The sequence below is a fragment of the Camellia sinensis genome, chromosome 12 (genome assembly GCF_055761805.1).
Source record: "Camellia sinensis isolate YWXY chromosome 12, ASM5576180v1, whole genome shotgun sequence".
In the NCBI taxonomy this organism is placed as follows: Eukaryota; Viridiplantae; Streptophyta; class Magnoliopsida; order Ericales; family Theaceae; genus Camellia; species Camellia sinensis.
This window is the reverse complement of record NC_138972.1, coordinates 42,429,522-42,447,559: the sequence shown is the minus strand read 5'-3', so window position 1 is coordinate 42,447,559 and position 18,038 is coordinate 42,429,522. Positions and strand designations below refer to the sequence as shown.

Below are 18,038 nucleotides of genomic sequence, written 5' to 3'. Positions count from 1 at the left end.
TGAAATTATGAGAGTTGTGCTGTTACTGTCCTAAAACTGCTTTTACTTCCCTCATGAAGGTACAACCAGAGCGAAACAGTTCTAAGATAAAATTTAAGTTGCTCAAAACGTCCCTCATCTAGTGTTCATAACCATGAAGAGGTTTGAATCATTCTACGAATCAGAGTTACCCAAAATAATATATAAAACATATATGAATGTATATAACAATATAAAGAATTCTCCCTCAAGATCTTTCATATTTTTATCATTTTTATTTTTTTTTTCTCCCACAAAGAATATATGGTTTCTTAAGCGTGGGGGAAACAACACAATTTTGATAAATAACACCAGAAGGACTCAATAATAATTGGCAATACAAAATAACCTTGTTGATAATTATATTGGTTGCTAAAATGGTCTCTCTCTAATAAGGTGTGGCAAACAATTAATATAGCAAGTATGGCAACATTGCAAGCAGTTGAATTATCATCAAAAGTTGACAAAGAAATGGTTACTACCAGATGTGTTCACATAGAAGGATCTTATAATTGATTGCAGACGTACATCGCACGTCCACTTTTACTACTAAAATAAAAATTTATGTGCATGTCCAAAACAAAATTCAAACCAATAAACAAATATAAAGCATGCATAGCAAGTTAAAAACAGCAAACAAAAAAAACACTTGACACCAGTCTTGTGTCTTTAAGGTATGTTTCTCTGATTTTCCGAAAGACAATGGCAAGATATCTGAGGTGCTGGAGCAGGACGATCATGTCCGTCACTTTTCTCTTCTTCATCTTGGCCGTCGGATGGACCGTAGCTCTACCAACCATGCCTGAAAAGCATCTACATGTAGGGCCTGGAGGAGTGTTCAAGATCGCCCTGTTTGCAGACTTGCACTTCGGGGAGGGGGAGGAGGTGGATTGGGGTCCTCAACAAGATGTTAATTCTTCCAAGGTCATGTCCACTCTACTCCATATTGAAATCCCAGGTTTGCATTTGAATTTGAATTTGAATATTATTATTATTTATTTATTTATTTATTTTTTAGGATAGATTACACTGATTTTATGTGAGATTTAGAAAAAAAATACAATAATTCTTATAATTTTGATATAATTGTACAGACATTTCTTTTAGTAAGGTTAATTAAATAGAAATTAATGTAGTTGTTGCGAAAATACAAAAATAAATTACATAAAGTATACATTATCGTATAAAAGAGATAATAATATTATTTTTTTTCATTCATATAGCTAACGAATTATTAATGAAAATGAAGTTAAATGTTATATAAAATAAAATTAAAAAGAAACTCTCAATATACTTATATCAAAATTAGAGATTTATTATATATATTTTTTTCTAAATTTCAAGTATAATTTAATTTAATTTATTTTTTATTTTAATCAACATCTGTATTAGCTTGAGTGCTTGTTTGCCAAAACTCAAATACTTCGAAGTGGGGCTGCCGTACATCAACAGCTTGAGCTCGCCTTGTTTAAAACTCTTTGGAGTTCGGTTTATTTATTAAATTAACGAGTTTAAATTCGTTTTTTAGATTCATTTATTAATCAGGTCAAGTTTGACTAGTCTCAAACTCAGCTTGATAAACATAAAAATAAATAAATAAATATTTAATTTTAATAATATATTAAAATAAATTGTTAATAATTGATTTAATTTTTCTATTTGTGTTTAGTATTTGTGTAAATTTACTTATTTGATTGACGAAGTTTATTATTAATATAAGTATTTTTGTATATTTTGCTCACAAATTTTTTATTTTAATAAGTAAATTAATTAATTTTTTTTTTAAATATCTGTGGGTCGAATTTGAACTCGATTATTTAAATTTAATTGAATTTAATTAATTTTTTTTGTAAATAAGTCAAAATATTAAAAAATTCAATTTGACTCGGTACACTTATGCTGTGTTTGGTTGAGGGATTTGAGGAGAGATTTGAAAAAGAAAATGAAAATATAGATAAAATGTAAAAAAAATATACTTACATTTCACATAGTTTCACACATCTTTTTCTTTTTCCTTTCTCTTTCTAAACCCCTCTTAAAATTCCTAAATCAAACACAGCATTACAGTCTTATCTTGAAGGAATTGTTTGTTTGGTTGTCGTTTTCCGAAAAAGTATATTTCTTGGCATCATGCTTTGATGCCTTAGGGAAGGTGCCGTGGTGTGTTGAATGCTAGTTGTGTGGTTAATTCGCTCAAGGAATGGGTGCACTCATCACTTCTTAAACTGATAAAAATTTAATAAATAAAATATTTTTTTTAATAAAAAGAAATGGGTAATGCTTTGATGGTATGTACCATATGTAAGTTATATTATTTGTAAATTTAATTATCACAAATAACATAACTCAATATTATAAGAGCATAATTATAAAAAAAAAGAAGTTATAACCAAATATCACATGAAATATAATCAAATAACTTTTTAAATTATAATAAAAATAATATCATAATTAATATCAAAATGTGTTATAATTAATAATACAGTAAGTTATAACAAAAAATTCAAAAATCGTAATCAAAATCGCATATGGTACACACCCGAAAGAGGGCGTGTACCATAAAATTTTCCAAAGAAAAAAAAGAACTTATAACAAAATGGGTTAGGTTTCTCCCATGTTGAGATCTTAACATAGTAGAATTTGAGGGGCCTATAAAGCTCACCACATGTTCCATTTCGATGATTTGAAGTATTTATTTTGCAAGGACCTATAAGGTATAGTATTCATGAAAAAAATTAATTCGATTCGATAATCATAACATTACCATTTTATTGCATTTATGTCCAAAAAAACGAATGACAAACATACTTTTAAAATTGACCATCAAGAGACAAATGAGATAAAATAAAAATGTTATGATTATTGAATTATTCTAAATCTTTTTACGGATAATATACATTACAGATCTTACAAAATAAACAATTTAAATTATCATAACAAGACTTGTGTTGAGTCTTACATATCCCCAATTTTATTATTGAAAAGTGACTTTAACAATCCTCATTAACTTCTCTCCTAGCCAATTTTATTATTGAAAAGTTGAGTTGAAATTTTGAAACTTTTTTTTTTTTTTTTTTTTTTTGTCTTCACAACTGTTAACTAACTTTTTAAAACAAGTCAAAATATTTACAAATTCAAAAATTAACTTAAATTTAATGATCCAATAATTAATTAACATCTCGTACGTAACACCTTTTCATATATCCTCCATCACCAATCAATTACATTACATAATCTAAAAAATTAGTGTAAAACGTGGGTGGTACATAATTTTTCGTAGTAATAAAACCATAAATAATAAAATAAAACCAGTTAAAAACAGCAAAAACCCCAGTCCTCTTGTCGTTAGCATTCCTCTGCTCGACAATGGCGTGGTGTTGGACGAACCTGTCCGTCACTTATCTCTCTCTCCTCTTCCGCTTCATTGTGGCCGTCGGGTGGACCGTGGATCTACGAACCACGCCGGAAGGCTACCTCCAGGTACTTCCGGGTGCAGCGTTCAAGATCTCTCTGTTTGCTGACCTGCACTTCGGCGAGAACGCTTGGAACGATTGGGGTCCTCAACAAGATGTCAATTCTCTGAAAGTCATGTCCACTGTACTTGATTTAGAAAACCCAGGTTTGATTTTATCAAAATCTATGAGCTTAATAAGCCTTGTTTGTTAAAACCCAAACACTTTCAAAAAAATCTATGAGCTTAAGGCATTGTTTGGATGTTGTTTTTCAAAATGCATTTCTGGGTTTTCTTGTTTGATGCTTTAGGCAGTAGTTCTGGTTAACTTGCTTTACCAATAAATAGGATAAGAGCCTTCATTACTTTCTTATTTAATGGTTATTTCTATATAGAATATTGACAAAACATTAGTGAGACTAGCATCTTCAATCCTTCATATTTTTTTCATCAAATTTAAATTTGATGAAGAAGGGAAATTTTTAAAAATGATTTTGATGAAAATATTGGAGTAGTTCATGTCAAATCAAATTTTTTACTCAAATTTAGAATCAAATTAGTTGAAAAAATTGGTGAAGGGTTGGAGATAATCTTATAGCTAGAGACAGAGACAGATGCATGATGCTAATCACGGCTGAGCTCAACATATATGTAACCAAAAGAAATTTCTAACAAATATGTGAAATACAATATGAATTTCTATTGAAATAAAACGGGATCAATACTACAAAAATATATCATTAGGTGTTTCTATTCAATTTCAACCTATATAGCTACAAAAATATGAATTTATTTATTTATTTATTTATTTTTTCTCATTATAGTTTTGTTAATATTAGAGTCATGCCAGGAACCCACAAACAAGGTGTTGGCTTTGAGGAGGGAGTTTTCAATCCACAGCCTTCACTTAGAAGGCCTACTCTTGATCAATTGATTCCTTGGGACCGGCCTAAGCTATAGTTAGACAGAGCATTGTAGGGCTTTCTTTGGGATATAGACACTAAGGCCAAGTTTGGCTAACAAAAAAAAGTGCAATTATTTCATCTTTTTATCTTTTTTGGGTCACATCAATTAACATCTTCTCTCTACTTTTTCTACACATAATATAAAAAAAGTCAAAAAGTTCACTTATTTAGTCTTCCCAAACTTGACCTAAAGATGATTATTGATATGCTTAAGGTTCTTTGGGTATTTGAGATGAGTGTGGTGGATCTTTTTTTTGCTTGGATAGGAGGAAGGGTCGGTAAGAGATTGAAGAACACTGGCGGTTAAGAATCACGGACATAGACCCGTGACACAACACGGACACGCGGACATGTAAATTTTCAAAAAATATTAGACACGATATGTTGGGAATATGTGCAAAACATATAATTTTATATATTTATTATATGCCATATTTTTAACTATTTAATATGTATTTTATGTCAAATATTTAATTTTATCAAATTTATTAACATTAGGCATGCTATTTTAGTAAAAAAAAAAAATTATTATTTAATTTTTTTTTTTGGAAAAAATAGCCCTCAATGTATCCTTAACATGTCCTAGCTTGTCCAAATGTGTTTGTAGAGTGTCCCATGTATCCCAGCATGTTTGACTCTTTCCAATGTGTTAGGTTTTATTCTTGGCAATCCCGTTTGACAAAACTCCTTTCAGTTGTATTTATTTTCGCACTTTTATTTCAGTGAGGCTATGAGTGTTTAGATGTGAATCCAACCCGAATTGTGCTTTTCAGAGAAGTTTGTGATGCTAATACTTTCAAGATTGCCACTTCGCTGATTATGACGGGGATCGAGCTGCCCGGTCAGCTCGCGGGGGTCCAGGGGGCAGCGCCCTTTGGCGGGTCCGGGGCAGCGCCACGGCGGGGTCGAGGGGCAGCCCCCCGAAGCAAAATGCAAAAATGCATTCAAAATTGCCTGTCCGCTCGAGCGGACATACCCGCGCTCGAGCAGAGAATCCCTGGTTCCAGCAGTTTTGGTCGCCTGCAAAAATACTGAGATATGTGATTTTGCGCTCGAGCGGGCTTTCTGGCGCTCGAGCGGACCTCTGTTATATCACGCGCATATTTTGCTGAAGCCGCTCGAGCGGGCTGTTTGGCGCTCGAGCGGAGATCGCGGGACAGATTCTATAAATTCGCGTGTTGGGTCAGATTTTAGTATGACTACTCCAGATCTTCTTTTTGGTTTCTAGGGTTTATATCTGGGGATACTTTGTGAGTTTTCTTTGATGTTTTATTGAGTATTCAACTCATGGTTTAAAGAGAGTACATCAAATGTTGTGTTTTGTTTGCTATACAAAAGAGAGTGTTGTTCTTCGGTGGATTCTGAAGAATTCGAGCCTGAAGCTTTGGTGGATTCCGGGGTAGCTCATCGTACAGACAATTCCGAGGTGAAGACGGGTTGGAAGAGGCACATAGAGGTTGGTTTAATTAGGCGTGGATTCGCTAGGTAATTGAGAGTATACCTGTGTAATTCCTTTAAATCTTCTTAGTGGATTGTTTTGTGGCTGTTGCCCGTGGTTTTTTATCACAGTTGGAGGTGTCCAATTGTGGTTTTTTTCCCGTAAAATCGTTGTGTTTCTTTGTCTTGATTGTTTGATTGGGATTGTTATATTCTGCTTAAAATTGATACATAATCACAAATCAACATCTAGGGGATTTCTAGATTTTTCACAATGTGTCCGACACGTGTCTAAAGCATGTCTGGCACGTGTCTGTGTCCGTGTCCATGCCCGTGTCCAACACATGTTGGACACCTGTACGTGCCCGCCGGAGAGATGTCCGTGCATAGACTGGTGGAGCTATAGCATAGGGAGTGTTGTCAAGTGACACCATTCAACTTTGAAATGTTGTTAAACTAAATTTGAAAGTTACCTAAAATGTTGAGATTTTACTAACTAAACCCAGTAAATTAGAAAAACACAAGAGAATTGTTGTTTCTATTTCACTTTATTATAAATACACTCTAAAATTTATCTTTAGTTTTAAAAATTACACGTGTTAATGCACATTATAACATAAATTTTGGAGAAAATTTGTAAATAACGGTAATGAAAATAACAACTATAATTGTTATGGTCATTAATTCTTCCAATTACAATTACAATTACAATTATGAAAAAAATCTTTTGTTTCGATGTAATTAATAAAGAACCCAATAAGAGAGTTTTTAATTTATTTAGAGTAATGATTGAATCAATGATTATTTGGCCACATACATTAAAGAAAAGAAGAAGAAGAAGAAGAAGAAGAAGAAGAAGAAGAAGAAGAAGTATTTAATAGCATAAATAATAAGGTTATCATATAACTATTTAAAAAAATGGAAACTTGTTGTCAATAATTGTGTAAGTGTAGATCTTTGCTTAATTTTTGTTGAAATATTAATATCACAACTTTTGTTCTGTATGTAATTTAACAAATTTGAATTCTTTTATCGATGCGATTGGAAATATATAAAATTATAGCATAAAAATTAATTTTGATATAGGTTGTGTAGAACGTACACATGCATAATGATATTGATGATACTTGTTAAATGACCCCACTAAACTAAAATCCTAGCTACGCCACTCTTGAAGAAGGTTTGGGTTTTTGCATTCCATGTTTGATCTGGCTAGTCTGGAGAGAGCATAATTAGAGGACCTTTGAGGGGTTGGATCAACCTCTTTTAGGCTAATTTGTGGGGATTGTTAATCCATCCCTAGACCAATTTAAAAAAATTTGTAGAGACTAATGAGGTTTGAGATATTATATAGGATCTTTGGGTTGTTTTTGCTTCTTTGTTGTATATGGGGGCACCTGGTTGGTACCTTGTTAATAATACCTTTACTTGTCGGAAAAAAAGACAAAAGATCATACAAACTTGAGCTATGATTTCAGCACAAATACGGACACGAACAAAGGACACATGAATTTCAGGAAAAAAAAAAAAAGATTATGGAACGGCAACAATATGACAAAAAGAAAAGAATATTTTATTTGCTATGTATATAAATATTACATCTATAAACACCAAAATTAATGAAAACTAATATTAATATAACATAAAACATACCTTATCCAAGACTAGATTTGTGTTGCATTAGGGCTTCAAGCATTGTTAGAAGCCAATCTCTCAACTTCACAACCGCAGTTAGATCTTTGTTGCATTGTCAATGATTTGGTATGAGGCTTCTTTTTATTTTTTTTTATTTAACACTCATGTTTCCAAATATTATAATGTGATCTTAGAAAATTAGTTTTGAAAAAATAAAATAAAACCTTGATGTGTCCCCAAGTGTGTCATGTAATGTCCTCATTGTGTTCAACAAAAAAATAAATTGTTAAAAAATAGACATGCCACTTGGCGAGTCGAACACGTATCCCTGCCATGTCTGCGTCCAATATGTCTATGGCATCTGTTTTGACATGTTGATGCTTCATAGGACTTGAGCATTCAACTGAAACTCTTGAGAGATAGGTTGAGTGTTTAAAGTTGAGAGCATTGCAAAACACCACAATTATGTGACTTTCTTTCTTTGTTCTTCTTCATTTTTTGGTGTTAGAACCCTCGTGTTCCTCAGTATTTTCTACTCTTACCACCCACCATCTTTCTTCTAACGTCATGTCTCTTATGTGTCTCAACTCTTGACCTAGTTAACTGTTTATGGAGCCCTAGGATCCAATTTCCTCATTGAATAATAATATAATTCCTTGTAGCCCAAGAAATACACTCAAGAATATTATATATATACATTGTTGGGTTCTATGTTTGTCTTTTCACGTGCAAGACAGGGTTGCACGTGAGAGAGAGTATTAGATAGCTTGATATACATTGTTGGGCTCTATGTTTGTCTTTCCATGTGTAAGACAAGGTTGCCCGTGAGGGAGGGTATTGGATAGCTTGATATATATTGTTGGGCCCAATTTCCTAACAGCTTAAACTTTTGGGATGATTGGTGACTTAGCTTGACATACATACTTCGGCCCATTTCCTAATAGCTTAAGCTTTGGGACGATTGGTGACTTAACAATAAGTTGTTGTATGATATATTTAAATCATGATATGGCTGCTACTTAATTTCTGTAATTAGCCTCAATTGCATGGCAGATTTTGTAATTTATCTTGGGGATGTCATCACGGCTAATAACATGGCAATTGCAAATGCAACCTTGTATTGGGATCAAGCAATCTCTCCAACAAAAGCCAGAGGCATACCATGGTCAAGTCTGTTTGGAAACCATGATGATGCACCATTTGAGTGGCCAATGGAGTGGTTTTCGGCCAGTGGGATTCCTCAACTTCAGTGCCCTGCATCAAGGTCTTCTTACTCAGGTGAGTCCAAAGTTGAAAAATTAATGACAAAGCTGTGGAGAAAGAAAAAGAATCCCTAATTTGTAAATATGAAAACCATCCTCTCTCATCCCTTGATTTCATCAGGTTTGGTGTTTTGCATAACAATAATCAAAATTTACATAGATTAGCATCAAAGAGCCTGCCTGTCCAATTTGTAAATTGACATCATCATGCGCCTTTTAGACGGTATTTGATTTTGCGAATATAGGTACTGTAGTTACCTGAATTTAAACTAATTATAGCATTTATATGTTTTGTCATCTAATGAGGTACATCAGCTAAGTAAATTGAAATCAAGTGGCAGATTTTTGGTACATTAGCCGATTATATTGAATTTTTAGTTTAATAAATTCATTGTTTAAGCACTTTCTGGACAAGATCTCCTTTTGACCGAGCTTGAATTTCAATGATTTTTTTGGTTTCTTTTACGGTTAGAACTTATGTGGTTTTGACCAACATGCAGAGTTCTTGATGTGGATTCTTTTTCTGCCACTACTGTCTTAGATATTGCAGAAAAGAAACAATTTAGAATTTCTCACTTGAAACAATTGCTCCAAAAGTATTTCATATTGCATTCCCTCAAGCAAAGTCAAACTACAATGTCAGGTGAACGACATTGTAGCTTCAGAGGCACACGACGTTTAGAGCTGATGAGAAATGAGATTGCGCACAACACATTATCATACTCTAGAGCTGGTCCTAAGGAGCTTTGGCCAAGCATATCCAACTATGTTCTTCAACTCTCATCATCAAATGATTCCAAATCACCAGTGGCATTCCTGTACTTTATTGATTCCGGTGGTGGTACCTATCCAGAAGTTGTATCAAGAAGTCAAGCAGACTGGTTCCAGAGAAAATCCCATGAGCTTAACCCTGATTCAAGGTAGGGGAAAGAAATAAGAATCCTCATGCCCTCCTAATTTTTCTCTAATGATTACATCTTATTACTTTGTTCTATAATAATGTGTTTTTATTCTAAATGATCTTTCATTTATGCTATTGGTTGCCTAGAAAATGGAGGAATAGAAAATTTAGAATCTTATATCTGCCTTTGTCTGGTACAAAAGAAATTGAAAAATGACTCGGTTGACATTGAGTACTTATTTTAAAGGTCCATTGAATTGAGTTTTTGGTTTCTACACAAAACAAACAATGGCAAATGTGAAGATTCTGGATTTTCTTTTATCCACTTTCTTAGCAACCAAAAGGAGCAGTATTGTGTAGGGTGCCCGAGATAATCTTCTGGCATATACCAAGTAAAGCCTATGAGAAGGTGGCTCCAATGCTTCTGTTTATGTCGTCATGTGTGGGTTCCATTAACAAAGAGAGAATTGCTCCTCAACAAGCTGAAATGGGCATTATGAAACTTCTTGAAGGCAGGCCGTCTGTCAAGGTGAGAACACAGAATTATATACAATCATTCATATGAAATGATGGACTGTCAAGTCATGCTTCCCAAATTCTATTCTCATGTGCCAAACTCGTATTTTGTGTTTGTAGTAGCAAACGGGCTAAAATATTGAATTTGAAATCCTAGAAAGGCCTATGTTTGCAATGTGAAGATTCAATTTTGAGCTTGCACATTTTATACTAATGATGAAAACATTTTTGGGAGCAGAAAATGTTTCCAAGCTGTACACTGTGTTTGGTTAGTTTCTTGAAAAATGGGGTCCAATGGTTGTGCTTTGATGGGTAGAGTCTAATGTGTTTGTTGTATTCTTTTGCATGGTGGCAGGCAGTGTTTGCAGGTCACAACCATGGATTAGACTGGTGCTGCCCTTACAAGAAACTATGGCTGTGTTATGCTAGGCACACCGGGTACGGTGGATATGGAAACTGGCCTAGGGGAGCTAGAATTTTGGAGATCACTTCGCAGCCCTTCTCCCTCAAATCATGGATAAGGATGGAAGATGGTAATTCGCATAGTGAAGTTATCTTGAGCTCTTAAAGTGTTTCCTTTGTATTTATTTAATTTTCTTCCAAGGGAACAGTAAATACTTGAAGAAAAAAGAAAAAGAAAAAAAGAGATATGCATGTACGTATCATGTAATTATTGTTGGATGGCAAGAAATAAGCCGAAAACAACTTTAGATTTGTGTATATATTGTGTAATTGGCTACTTAAAACATGTTTGGTATTAATAAAAATTTGATATTTGTGATGGAGATTTAGGGGAATATTATTATTATTTTTAGTTGATGGGATTTGAACTGTTCCCTCTGCTTCTCAATAGCTTCCACGCTATTGTTGGGAAGATTAATTTTGTACTTCCAAATAACTGGGCATAAGATAGAGAATATGCAGTAGTAGTAGTACTAGTCATTGAACACCTCGGTTGTGAGGGATGATTATATTTGATTAACCCTCATAAATTATATAAATGAGTCTAGGCCTTAACTTTCTGCATTTTTCAATCACTGTTAGAAGAAAGGGCTTTTTGCTTCTAACATTTTTTGCGTCGATTTCTTGCCGACACAAATATGTATATATGTTTTCTATATTTGCAACGGTTAGACAAAAAAGTATTATATGCAATGGCAGGTGAGTCCATGTAAAAAATTGGTAGCAGAAAGTAATATTTGTGACGGCTAATGATCTGACACAAAAATCTGATCATAAAATATTGGCCAATGAAATGAAATGTATGGTGTAATATCAAACAAATTGTGATAGAATTGAAGAAATAATGTAACTTTGTCTATCACAATTGTTAATTTTCAGGATGTACCTAGCCTTTGTTTGGGTGTTGCCATCAACCCTTATTCAGAATATCATTTTACTTAGGAAAAATGCTCTTATTGCCTTACTACACTTAATTTGTGATTTCCTAATTGAAACTAATTGGGTATTTAGGCTGTTTGTTTGGAAGGAAAAGACCCCAATGTTTCTCAACTTCTGGGTTCTTTTGACACTCATCAAACATGGCAAACACATAAGTTTCTATGGGGCTTCCAGGCCTTTTTGGTGTTCCTCGCTTTACATGTTCAACCAACTTGGTGTTGTAAGTTCTCGCATTATCAATGGTAGTGGCAGTTCCACCACCAGCTGAAGGCCATCCACTCTCTGACACAACGATCTCCAAAGAAGCACCACTCGCCTTTTCAAGTGCTGAGTAAACAGCATCCACGATAGCATCAAACAGATTTTGATACCCAGATGGAGCATCTGGGGCTACAACTCCTGGAGCTGTGAAAAGAGCATAATCAAGACTAATTTGCGCGTTGTTAGAATTTACCATAATATATCATCACCTACCACCTCCACTCAACTCACCTACCACACACACTCACCTACTCCCCAATCCTCTCCTATATAATTAGTACCTCACCATCTGTAATTTACACCACAATCAATTGTAATATATCTACATCAATCAATAATACATACATAAATTACATAAATTCTTACATGGTATAAGAGCAAGGTTGAGAAGCTAATAATTCTGCTTCACCGGCGGGCGGCAGCCTCGCCTTGGCCGCCCGCCGGACCTCTACCCATACCTTCACTCCGCTGCTCTCTCTCTCTCTCAAAATTTCAAAACTTCAATTGATGAGTTCTGCTCCGATGCTCAGATCCGAATTGACGACGTCGTCTCGTTCCGGCGACGGAGATGTTAGATCAGCGCCGTCGGGTTCCCTGCGATTCCGCCACTGTCGTCTTGCTTCCTCATCTCTCTCTCTCGTTTCCGACGCCGCCTCAACTCTTTATACTCATCTGTTGGTGGCTCCGCTAGATCTAAGAAGATCTGACCACCGTAGGCCCACACACATCCGTCGCAATCCTCGATCTAATGTTTGTCCTCCACAATGGACGACAACCCCATGCCATCTCTCGCTCTTCTTCCCTCAACTCTCGCGCCCACATCGAGGAAGAACTCCAGCAAGTCTTCAACAAATTCGCCGTCAATGGTGACGGCAACCATTAATTTTCTTCTATCTTGAGTATTCCTTTTGGTTTCATAACCATGAAAAGGATGGACCTTTTCTGTGCATCTCCAGCCTCGGCTACTCCGCCACCGATGACGAACTCCAGACCATGATCCGTGAGGTCGATTCTGATGGCGATGGAGTCATCGATTTGGACGAGTTCATCGAGCTCAACACCAAGGACATCACTCAGAATGTGCTGAGTAGCATCACTCCAGAAAAGTGGAGACCCAAACACCACTCAAGAAAATCAACTTCTCTGTGGACCTCTCGGCATCAACCTCTCTCTCTATCCCTCTTTTTCTTATGACCCAAACATTTTTATGTTTTTATAAATATTTGCAAAGCTTTACCGGAAACCCTTTTTCTTTTATTTATTTAACCCCACACACACCCCACTTCTTCTCTCTCTCCTCTGTTTCAAACCCACAAATTTCTTTTGACAAAAGTGGGGCAGTGACCAGACAAAAAAAAAAAAAAAAGACAAAAAAAAAAAAAGTGGGCTCTTAGATGCTTTGCTTCACGAGGCGCACACACATTTCATCATTACATTTCAAATTTTGCACACCAACCTGTTCCCCCATTGATTTTATGATTTCATTTATTTTATCACATATCTATTTAAACATTCATAAAAAAAAAAAAAAAAAAAAATAACCAAATCATAAACCAAAACACACCACACATCGTTTTATTCATGACCAGGTATTAACCCCCATCACATTTCTACAAAAAAAAAAAAAAAAAAAAAAAAAAAACCACATCCACAGGTGGGATTTTTCTTCTCTACTCTGCCGCCGGTCTCTTCTTTTTGCCTCCGTCCTGGGCGGCCCTTGACGGTACTGCCTCCGTGCTTCCTCGACCACCAAGCCAGTTGCCTCCTCTCTGCTCCTCCACTCCCGCATCTGGTGGCCCTCCAAATCGGAACATCACGGTGGCCTTCCGCTTCAGCTCCTTGTTTTCTGCCCTTAGCACGCTTATCTCTGCTCGCGCATCCTTATACATGCGTTGGAGCAGAGCCAGCTGGGAGTTTAAATGCTGCACCTCATTTGTCCTACTCTGCAGCCGGTTCGACAAATTTGTGACCGCCGTCATGCTTTCCACACATGCCTTCAAAGTATACTGATTGGCCTCCACATCCGACTGCACCGCCATTTTTTGCTCCACCGACCGCATCGGAAAGTTCAACGGAGCAAACACCGAGGTGTTTGGTTGAGGTTCACTGGTCTCCGCCCCAGTTCTCTCTCTTGTTGACTCGTTCAGTTCGGGAAAGAGAGTAAGCAGACCACGGGAAGCAGAGGAAGAAGAGGCCATTGTCTGGGCAACTGAGTGTTACAGACTCTCTCTCTCAGCACAACGAAGAGTTTTTCAGACTCTCTCTCTCAGCCAAACGAAGAATTTTTCAGAGGTTTCTCTCAGTTTTTCTGTCTCAGCTTCTGCCTCAGCCTCAGCCTTCGTCTTATAGCCGAGGTAGCCACGCGCATCGCGCGCCTCTTGCCACCAGCCGACAAACGGGCACGCAAGCCAAGGCGCCCACGTGCCTCGCCATCATGTCCGGCACACCTTTTGATGAATTGGGCACGCCTTTTGATGGCACGCCTTTTGATAAAATTGGGCACGCCTTTTGAGGGTGCAACTTTTCCATCGGTCCGACATGACCCTATAAACTGTCCCGACATTTGATTCCGGTTAGCATCTTCAACGGTCCGACATGACCCTATAAACTGTCCCGACATTGATTCCGGTTAGCATACAGTGTCCTCTACAACGTTATGACACCCCCTTCTGTGTCCTCTACACCGTTATGACACCACCATACAGTGTCCTCTACACCGTTATGACACCCCCTTCAGTGTCCTCTACAACGTTATGACACCACCATCCAGTGTCCTCTACACCGTTATGGCACACCCATCCAGTGTCCTCTACTACGTTATGGCACCACCTTTCAGTGTCTTCACCAACGGTCTGACACGACCATACAGTGTCTCCTATCTTTGTTTTTATTTTATTTTTATTTTTATGTATTTTCTTGTTTTGTTCCTCTCTCCAAACTCAAGTTGGTTAGTTCCTATCCTCCTTGAGTTTGCGGGAGGCTGTTAGAATTTACCATAATATATCATCACCTACCACCTCCACTCAACTCACCTACCACACACACTCACCTACTCCCCAATCCTCTCCTATATAATTAGTACCTCACCATCTGTAATTTACACCACAATCAATTGTAATATATCTACATCAATCAATAATACATACATAAATTACATAAATTCTTACACGCGTTGCCTATGTAACTAAAATAAGGGTACACATTAACAAGTAAAGGAGCCTTGTTGTTTACTAAGAAGCCGATGATGGGATCAAGAAATGATCGAATCTCAGACTTGAATGAGCCCTTCGATGGAGGGGAGGACTCTCCAAGGACTCCTGTCTCTATGGCAGTGGAAACACGTATTTGGTTTCCAAGGCCGGCCATGGATACTGCATTGTACACGTTTTGCATTGCTAGGAGAAGGTATGGTGCGTACTGAGCAGTGTCACCCTTCAATGGACTAACTTCATTCCCAACCGCGATGTATCTAAATTTGACATTGCCATAGTTTTTTACATTGTTTTGGACCCATGTATTGGCATTGGCTTGGCTAGAAGCAAGACTCTGAAGGTCAGTGTTGGGAACACCTAACATGAGCTCAATGTTGGTGCCTCTGAGGGCTTCAAGAGCAACTTGGTTTGGATCGTAGAGTCGCATTCTTCGAATGCCTTGTTGGTTGTAGAGAGCTACAACTTCTTGTTGGGGAGGTAAATTGCCATGCATTCCATAACAAACTCCTACTTGTGCACCTGCAATTGCATTGGATTTAAGATGAACTTAATTTACGGTTTTTGATATACAAATAGGAGCCTAGATCCAGACCTAGAGGGCTAGCCTGCCCATGACGATTAGTGTCAGGCCTAGTTGAACTTGATTGGCCCATGAGACACCCACATTTACCTGATCAAGACGTCTATTGGATATAGAGATCAATTCTGTATGAAGTGTCTAGGAAATCTAACCTGACTAGGAGGCCAATTCTGTATGAACATAAGGTGGTCCCTTCCACCAACTACTGTCAGTAGTTAGTAGAGAACTTGTCTCATAGCTTAGGCACGTCTCATCATGGTGATATTCCACTATTGGCCAAGAGGCTAACAAAATTATTCCCTCACGTGAGATGTCAACTGTGAGAAATAAGCTCTATATGCATACACATTCATACTGTGTTTGGTTGAGAGATTTGAGAAGGAATTTAGAAAGGAAAAAGAAAAAAGTATGTAAAATTACATGAAATATAGGTATATTTTATTTACATTTCACCTACTTTTTCTCTTTTTCTTTTCCTTTTCAAATCCCTTCCCAAATCTCCGAACCAAACACAGCCTTATACAGTGTTTGGTCGGAGATTTTGGGAGGGATTTAGAAATGGAAAGGAAAAAAGTAGGTGATACATAGAAATTGAAAGGGAAAAAGTGGGTGAAACATGAATAAAATATATCTATATTTTACCTAATTTTACATACATTTTCTCTTTCCTTTTCGCCATGCTTTTATATACTTTCACTCTACGGTTATCTTCTTTCACGATCATATCTAACTTGACCGTTAGAGGGCCTTTGAGGTGGGTTCTCAAGGATATGTTGCAGGTCTTACGAGGAGGAAGCTTACCCAGGCCCATCTGAAGCCCAACATCCATATTTGGTCTAGTCCATAGGCTGTCTAATTACTGATATCATTAGTTGTGATCTACCTGAAATTTCCAGTATGTACATGTTGCCATAGGGATTAAACAAAAAAATTAGGGAGATATTACATATGCTAATCACCCCAGAGGCTGTGAAAAAAAAAATTTGACATAGTCTCACAACCTTCCCCTTCAGCAAAGTTAAAAGCAAGCAACAATTGCAAGTAGTGTGGATAGGGTATAGTATATATTTTAGAGTAAAAGTGACGATATGTATCACTATTTTTTCTTTCATAAATAACTAAGAAATTAGTGATAGAATAAGTGTAAAGCGTTATGTGAATTAAATTTTACAGGATTGTAGTTATTATTATGATGTTTAAGTATATTTTTTCCAAACCTTATGGAAAAAGCAGTGTAATTTATTCAAAAATAATGTCAAATTGTATTAAAAGAAGAATAACCCTTTATCTATTATTATCAGAGAGAGAGAGAGAGAATAAACCCTCATCTTCTATCTACTATTAACACAGAGAGAGAGAGAGAGAGAGAGAGAGAGAGAGAGAGAGAGAGAGAGAGAGAGAGAGAGAGACCTGTTAAGTCTAGGCTAGCCATTAGCACCACAAGTAGTAGCATAGTAGCAATGAGGGAAGGTATTTTAAGAGCCATGGAAAGAAAAAAGGAAGAATAAGCTATGGTGGTGTGACAATAACCATACAAAGCTACCATCATATATATATATATATATAGAGAGAGAGAGAGAGAGAGAGAGGCCTCCATGGCTCCACAGCCAGGTCAATCACGCCATAAACATATTGACAAGGACCGATCTAAATCATTCAATTTCAAAGCACACCTGTGAGCTTATTTGTGGATACATGCTCTATTGTTGGAAAAGTCCTTAGATTTTTTTTCTTTTTTCAAAGTCCCTTGTGGAATGACTTACAAGTTACAATCAATTATACTCACTTAGCAGCCTATGTTTGACATTTATTATACCACATACTGTTGTCCATAATATGCACAATGGATACTGCCTATATGTAGAGAACCGGTGGATTTAGGTGGGTCAAAATGGGTAATATATTTAAAATAATTCAATTTGAATATTTTAATAGAGAATTTGGTTAAAATCTTCTAATTATAAAATTTTAATACATCAAGGATCAGTAAAAAAATGTTTTTCTTGAAAAGTCTAACATGAATATCTCTAAATGCACCCCAAAAATTAGATTGGGCAATGGATATACTTAAAATAATTCAATTTGAATAGTTTAATGGAGAATTTGGTAATAGCCTTCTCCTAATAAAACTTTATTGCTTTAAGGACAAATAAAAAAAAAAATTTCTTAAAAGGCCCAGCACGAATAGCTCTAAATGCACCCCAAAAGTCAAGTTGGGCATCCCATTACTTGGAACACCCCAATTGAAAATTAAAATATTTATTTTTTTATTTGGACCCCCAAATAATACCTACTATAATCTTAAAAATAAAAATAAAAATAAAAAATCCTAAAAATTCCACTTTGTACACCTCAAGACTAATAGCTTTTCCATTAGACACTGTGCCAAACAAATTATA

The 18,038-nt window shown here is 36.1% G+C and overlaps 2 protein-coding genes and 1 long non-coding RNA gene across 4 annotated transcripts; 1 reads left to right on the top strand and 2 right to left on the bottom strand.

The window, feature by feature from the left end:
• The first annotated feature begins 3,004 nt into the window (after positions 1–3,004).
• PAP16 (purple acid phosphatase 16) lies at positions 3,005–10,970 on the top strand. Of its 2 annotated transcripts, XM_082898422.1 has the most exons (5): positions 3,005–3,637; positions 8,560–8,784; positions 9,412–9,688; positions 10,030–10,198; positions 10,541–10,970. In XM_082898422.1, the coding sequence occupies exons 1-5, from the start codon at positions 3,385–3,387 to the stop codon at positions 10,751–10,753; spliced, it is 1,137 nt and encodes a 378-aa protein (XP_082754548.1). In that variant the 5' UTR covers positions 3,005–3,384; the 3' UTR covers positions 10,754–10,970. The 2 variants fall into 2 exon arrangements, with proteins under 2 accessions (XP_082754548.1, XP_082754549.1); XM_082898423.1 differs by lacking the exon at positions 8,560–8,784 and having other exon boundaries at positions 3,171–3,637.
• On the bottom strand, positions 3,186–6,279 carry LOC145804470 (uncharacterized). Its single transcript, XR_014346240.1, has 2 exons — positions 4,622–6,279; positions 3,186–4,469 (listed from the first exon to the last, which is right to left on the bottom strand). It is a non-coding gene; the product is annotated as an uncharacterized LOC145804470 (long non-coding RNA).
• Positions 9,354–17,201, bottom strand: LOC114261193 (glucan endo-1,3-beta-glucosidase, acidic). Its single transcript, XM_082898424.1, has 3 exons — positions 17,050–17,201; positions 15,018–15,578; positions 9,354–12,027 (listed from the first exon to the last, which is right to left on the bottom strand). The coding sequence occupies exons 1-3, from the start codon at positions 17,186–17,188 to the stop codon at positions 11,633–11,635; spliced, it is 1,095 nt and encodes a 364-aa protein (XP_082754550.1). The 5' UTR covers positions 17,189–17,201; the 3' UTR covers positions 9,354–11,632.
• Positions 17,202–18,038: the final 837 nt, after the last annotated feature.

Bases quoted from the DNA above. Each gene is read 5' to 3' on its own strand.
- PAP16 (XM_082898422.1), top strand. From the start codon at position 3,385: ATGGCGTGGTGTTGGACGAACCTGTCCGTCACTTATCTCTCTCTCCTC. The intron at 3,638-8,559 runs GTTTGATTTTAT...ATTGCATGGCAG, and splicing joins ACTTGATTTAGAAAACCCAG to ATTTTGTAATTTATCTTGGG. The intron at 10,199-10,540 runs GTGAGAACACAG...GCATGGTGGCAG, and splicing joins AAGGCAGGCCGTCTGTCAAG to GCAGTGTTTGCAGGTCACAA.
- LOC114261193 (XM_082898424.1), bottom strand. From the start codon at position 17,188: ATGATGGTAGCTTTGTATGGTTATTGTCACACCACCATAGCTTATTCT. The intron at 15,579-17,049 runs GTCTCTCTCTCT...ATGCAATTGCAG, and splicing joins GGCTAGCCTAGACTTAACAG to GTGCACAAGTAGGAGTTTGT. The intron at 12,028-15,017 runs CGTGTAAGAATT...TAAATTCTAACA, and splicing joins TTTTAGTTACATAGGCAACG to ACGCGCAAATTAGTCTTGAT.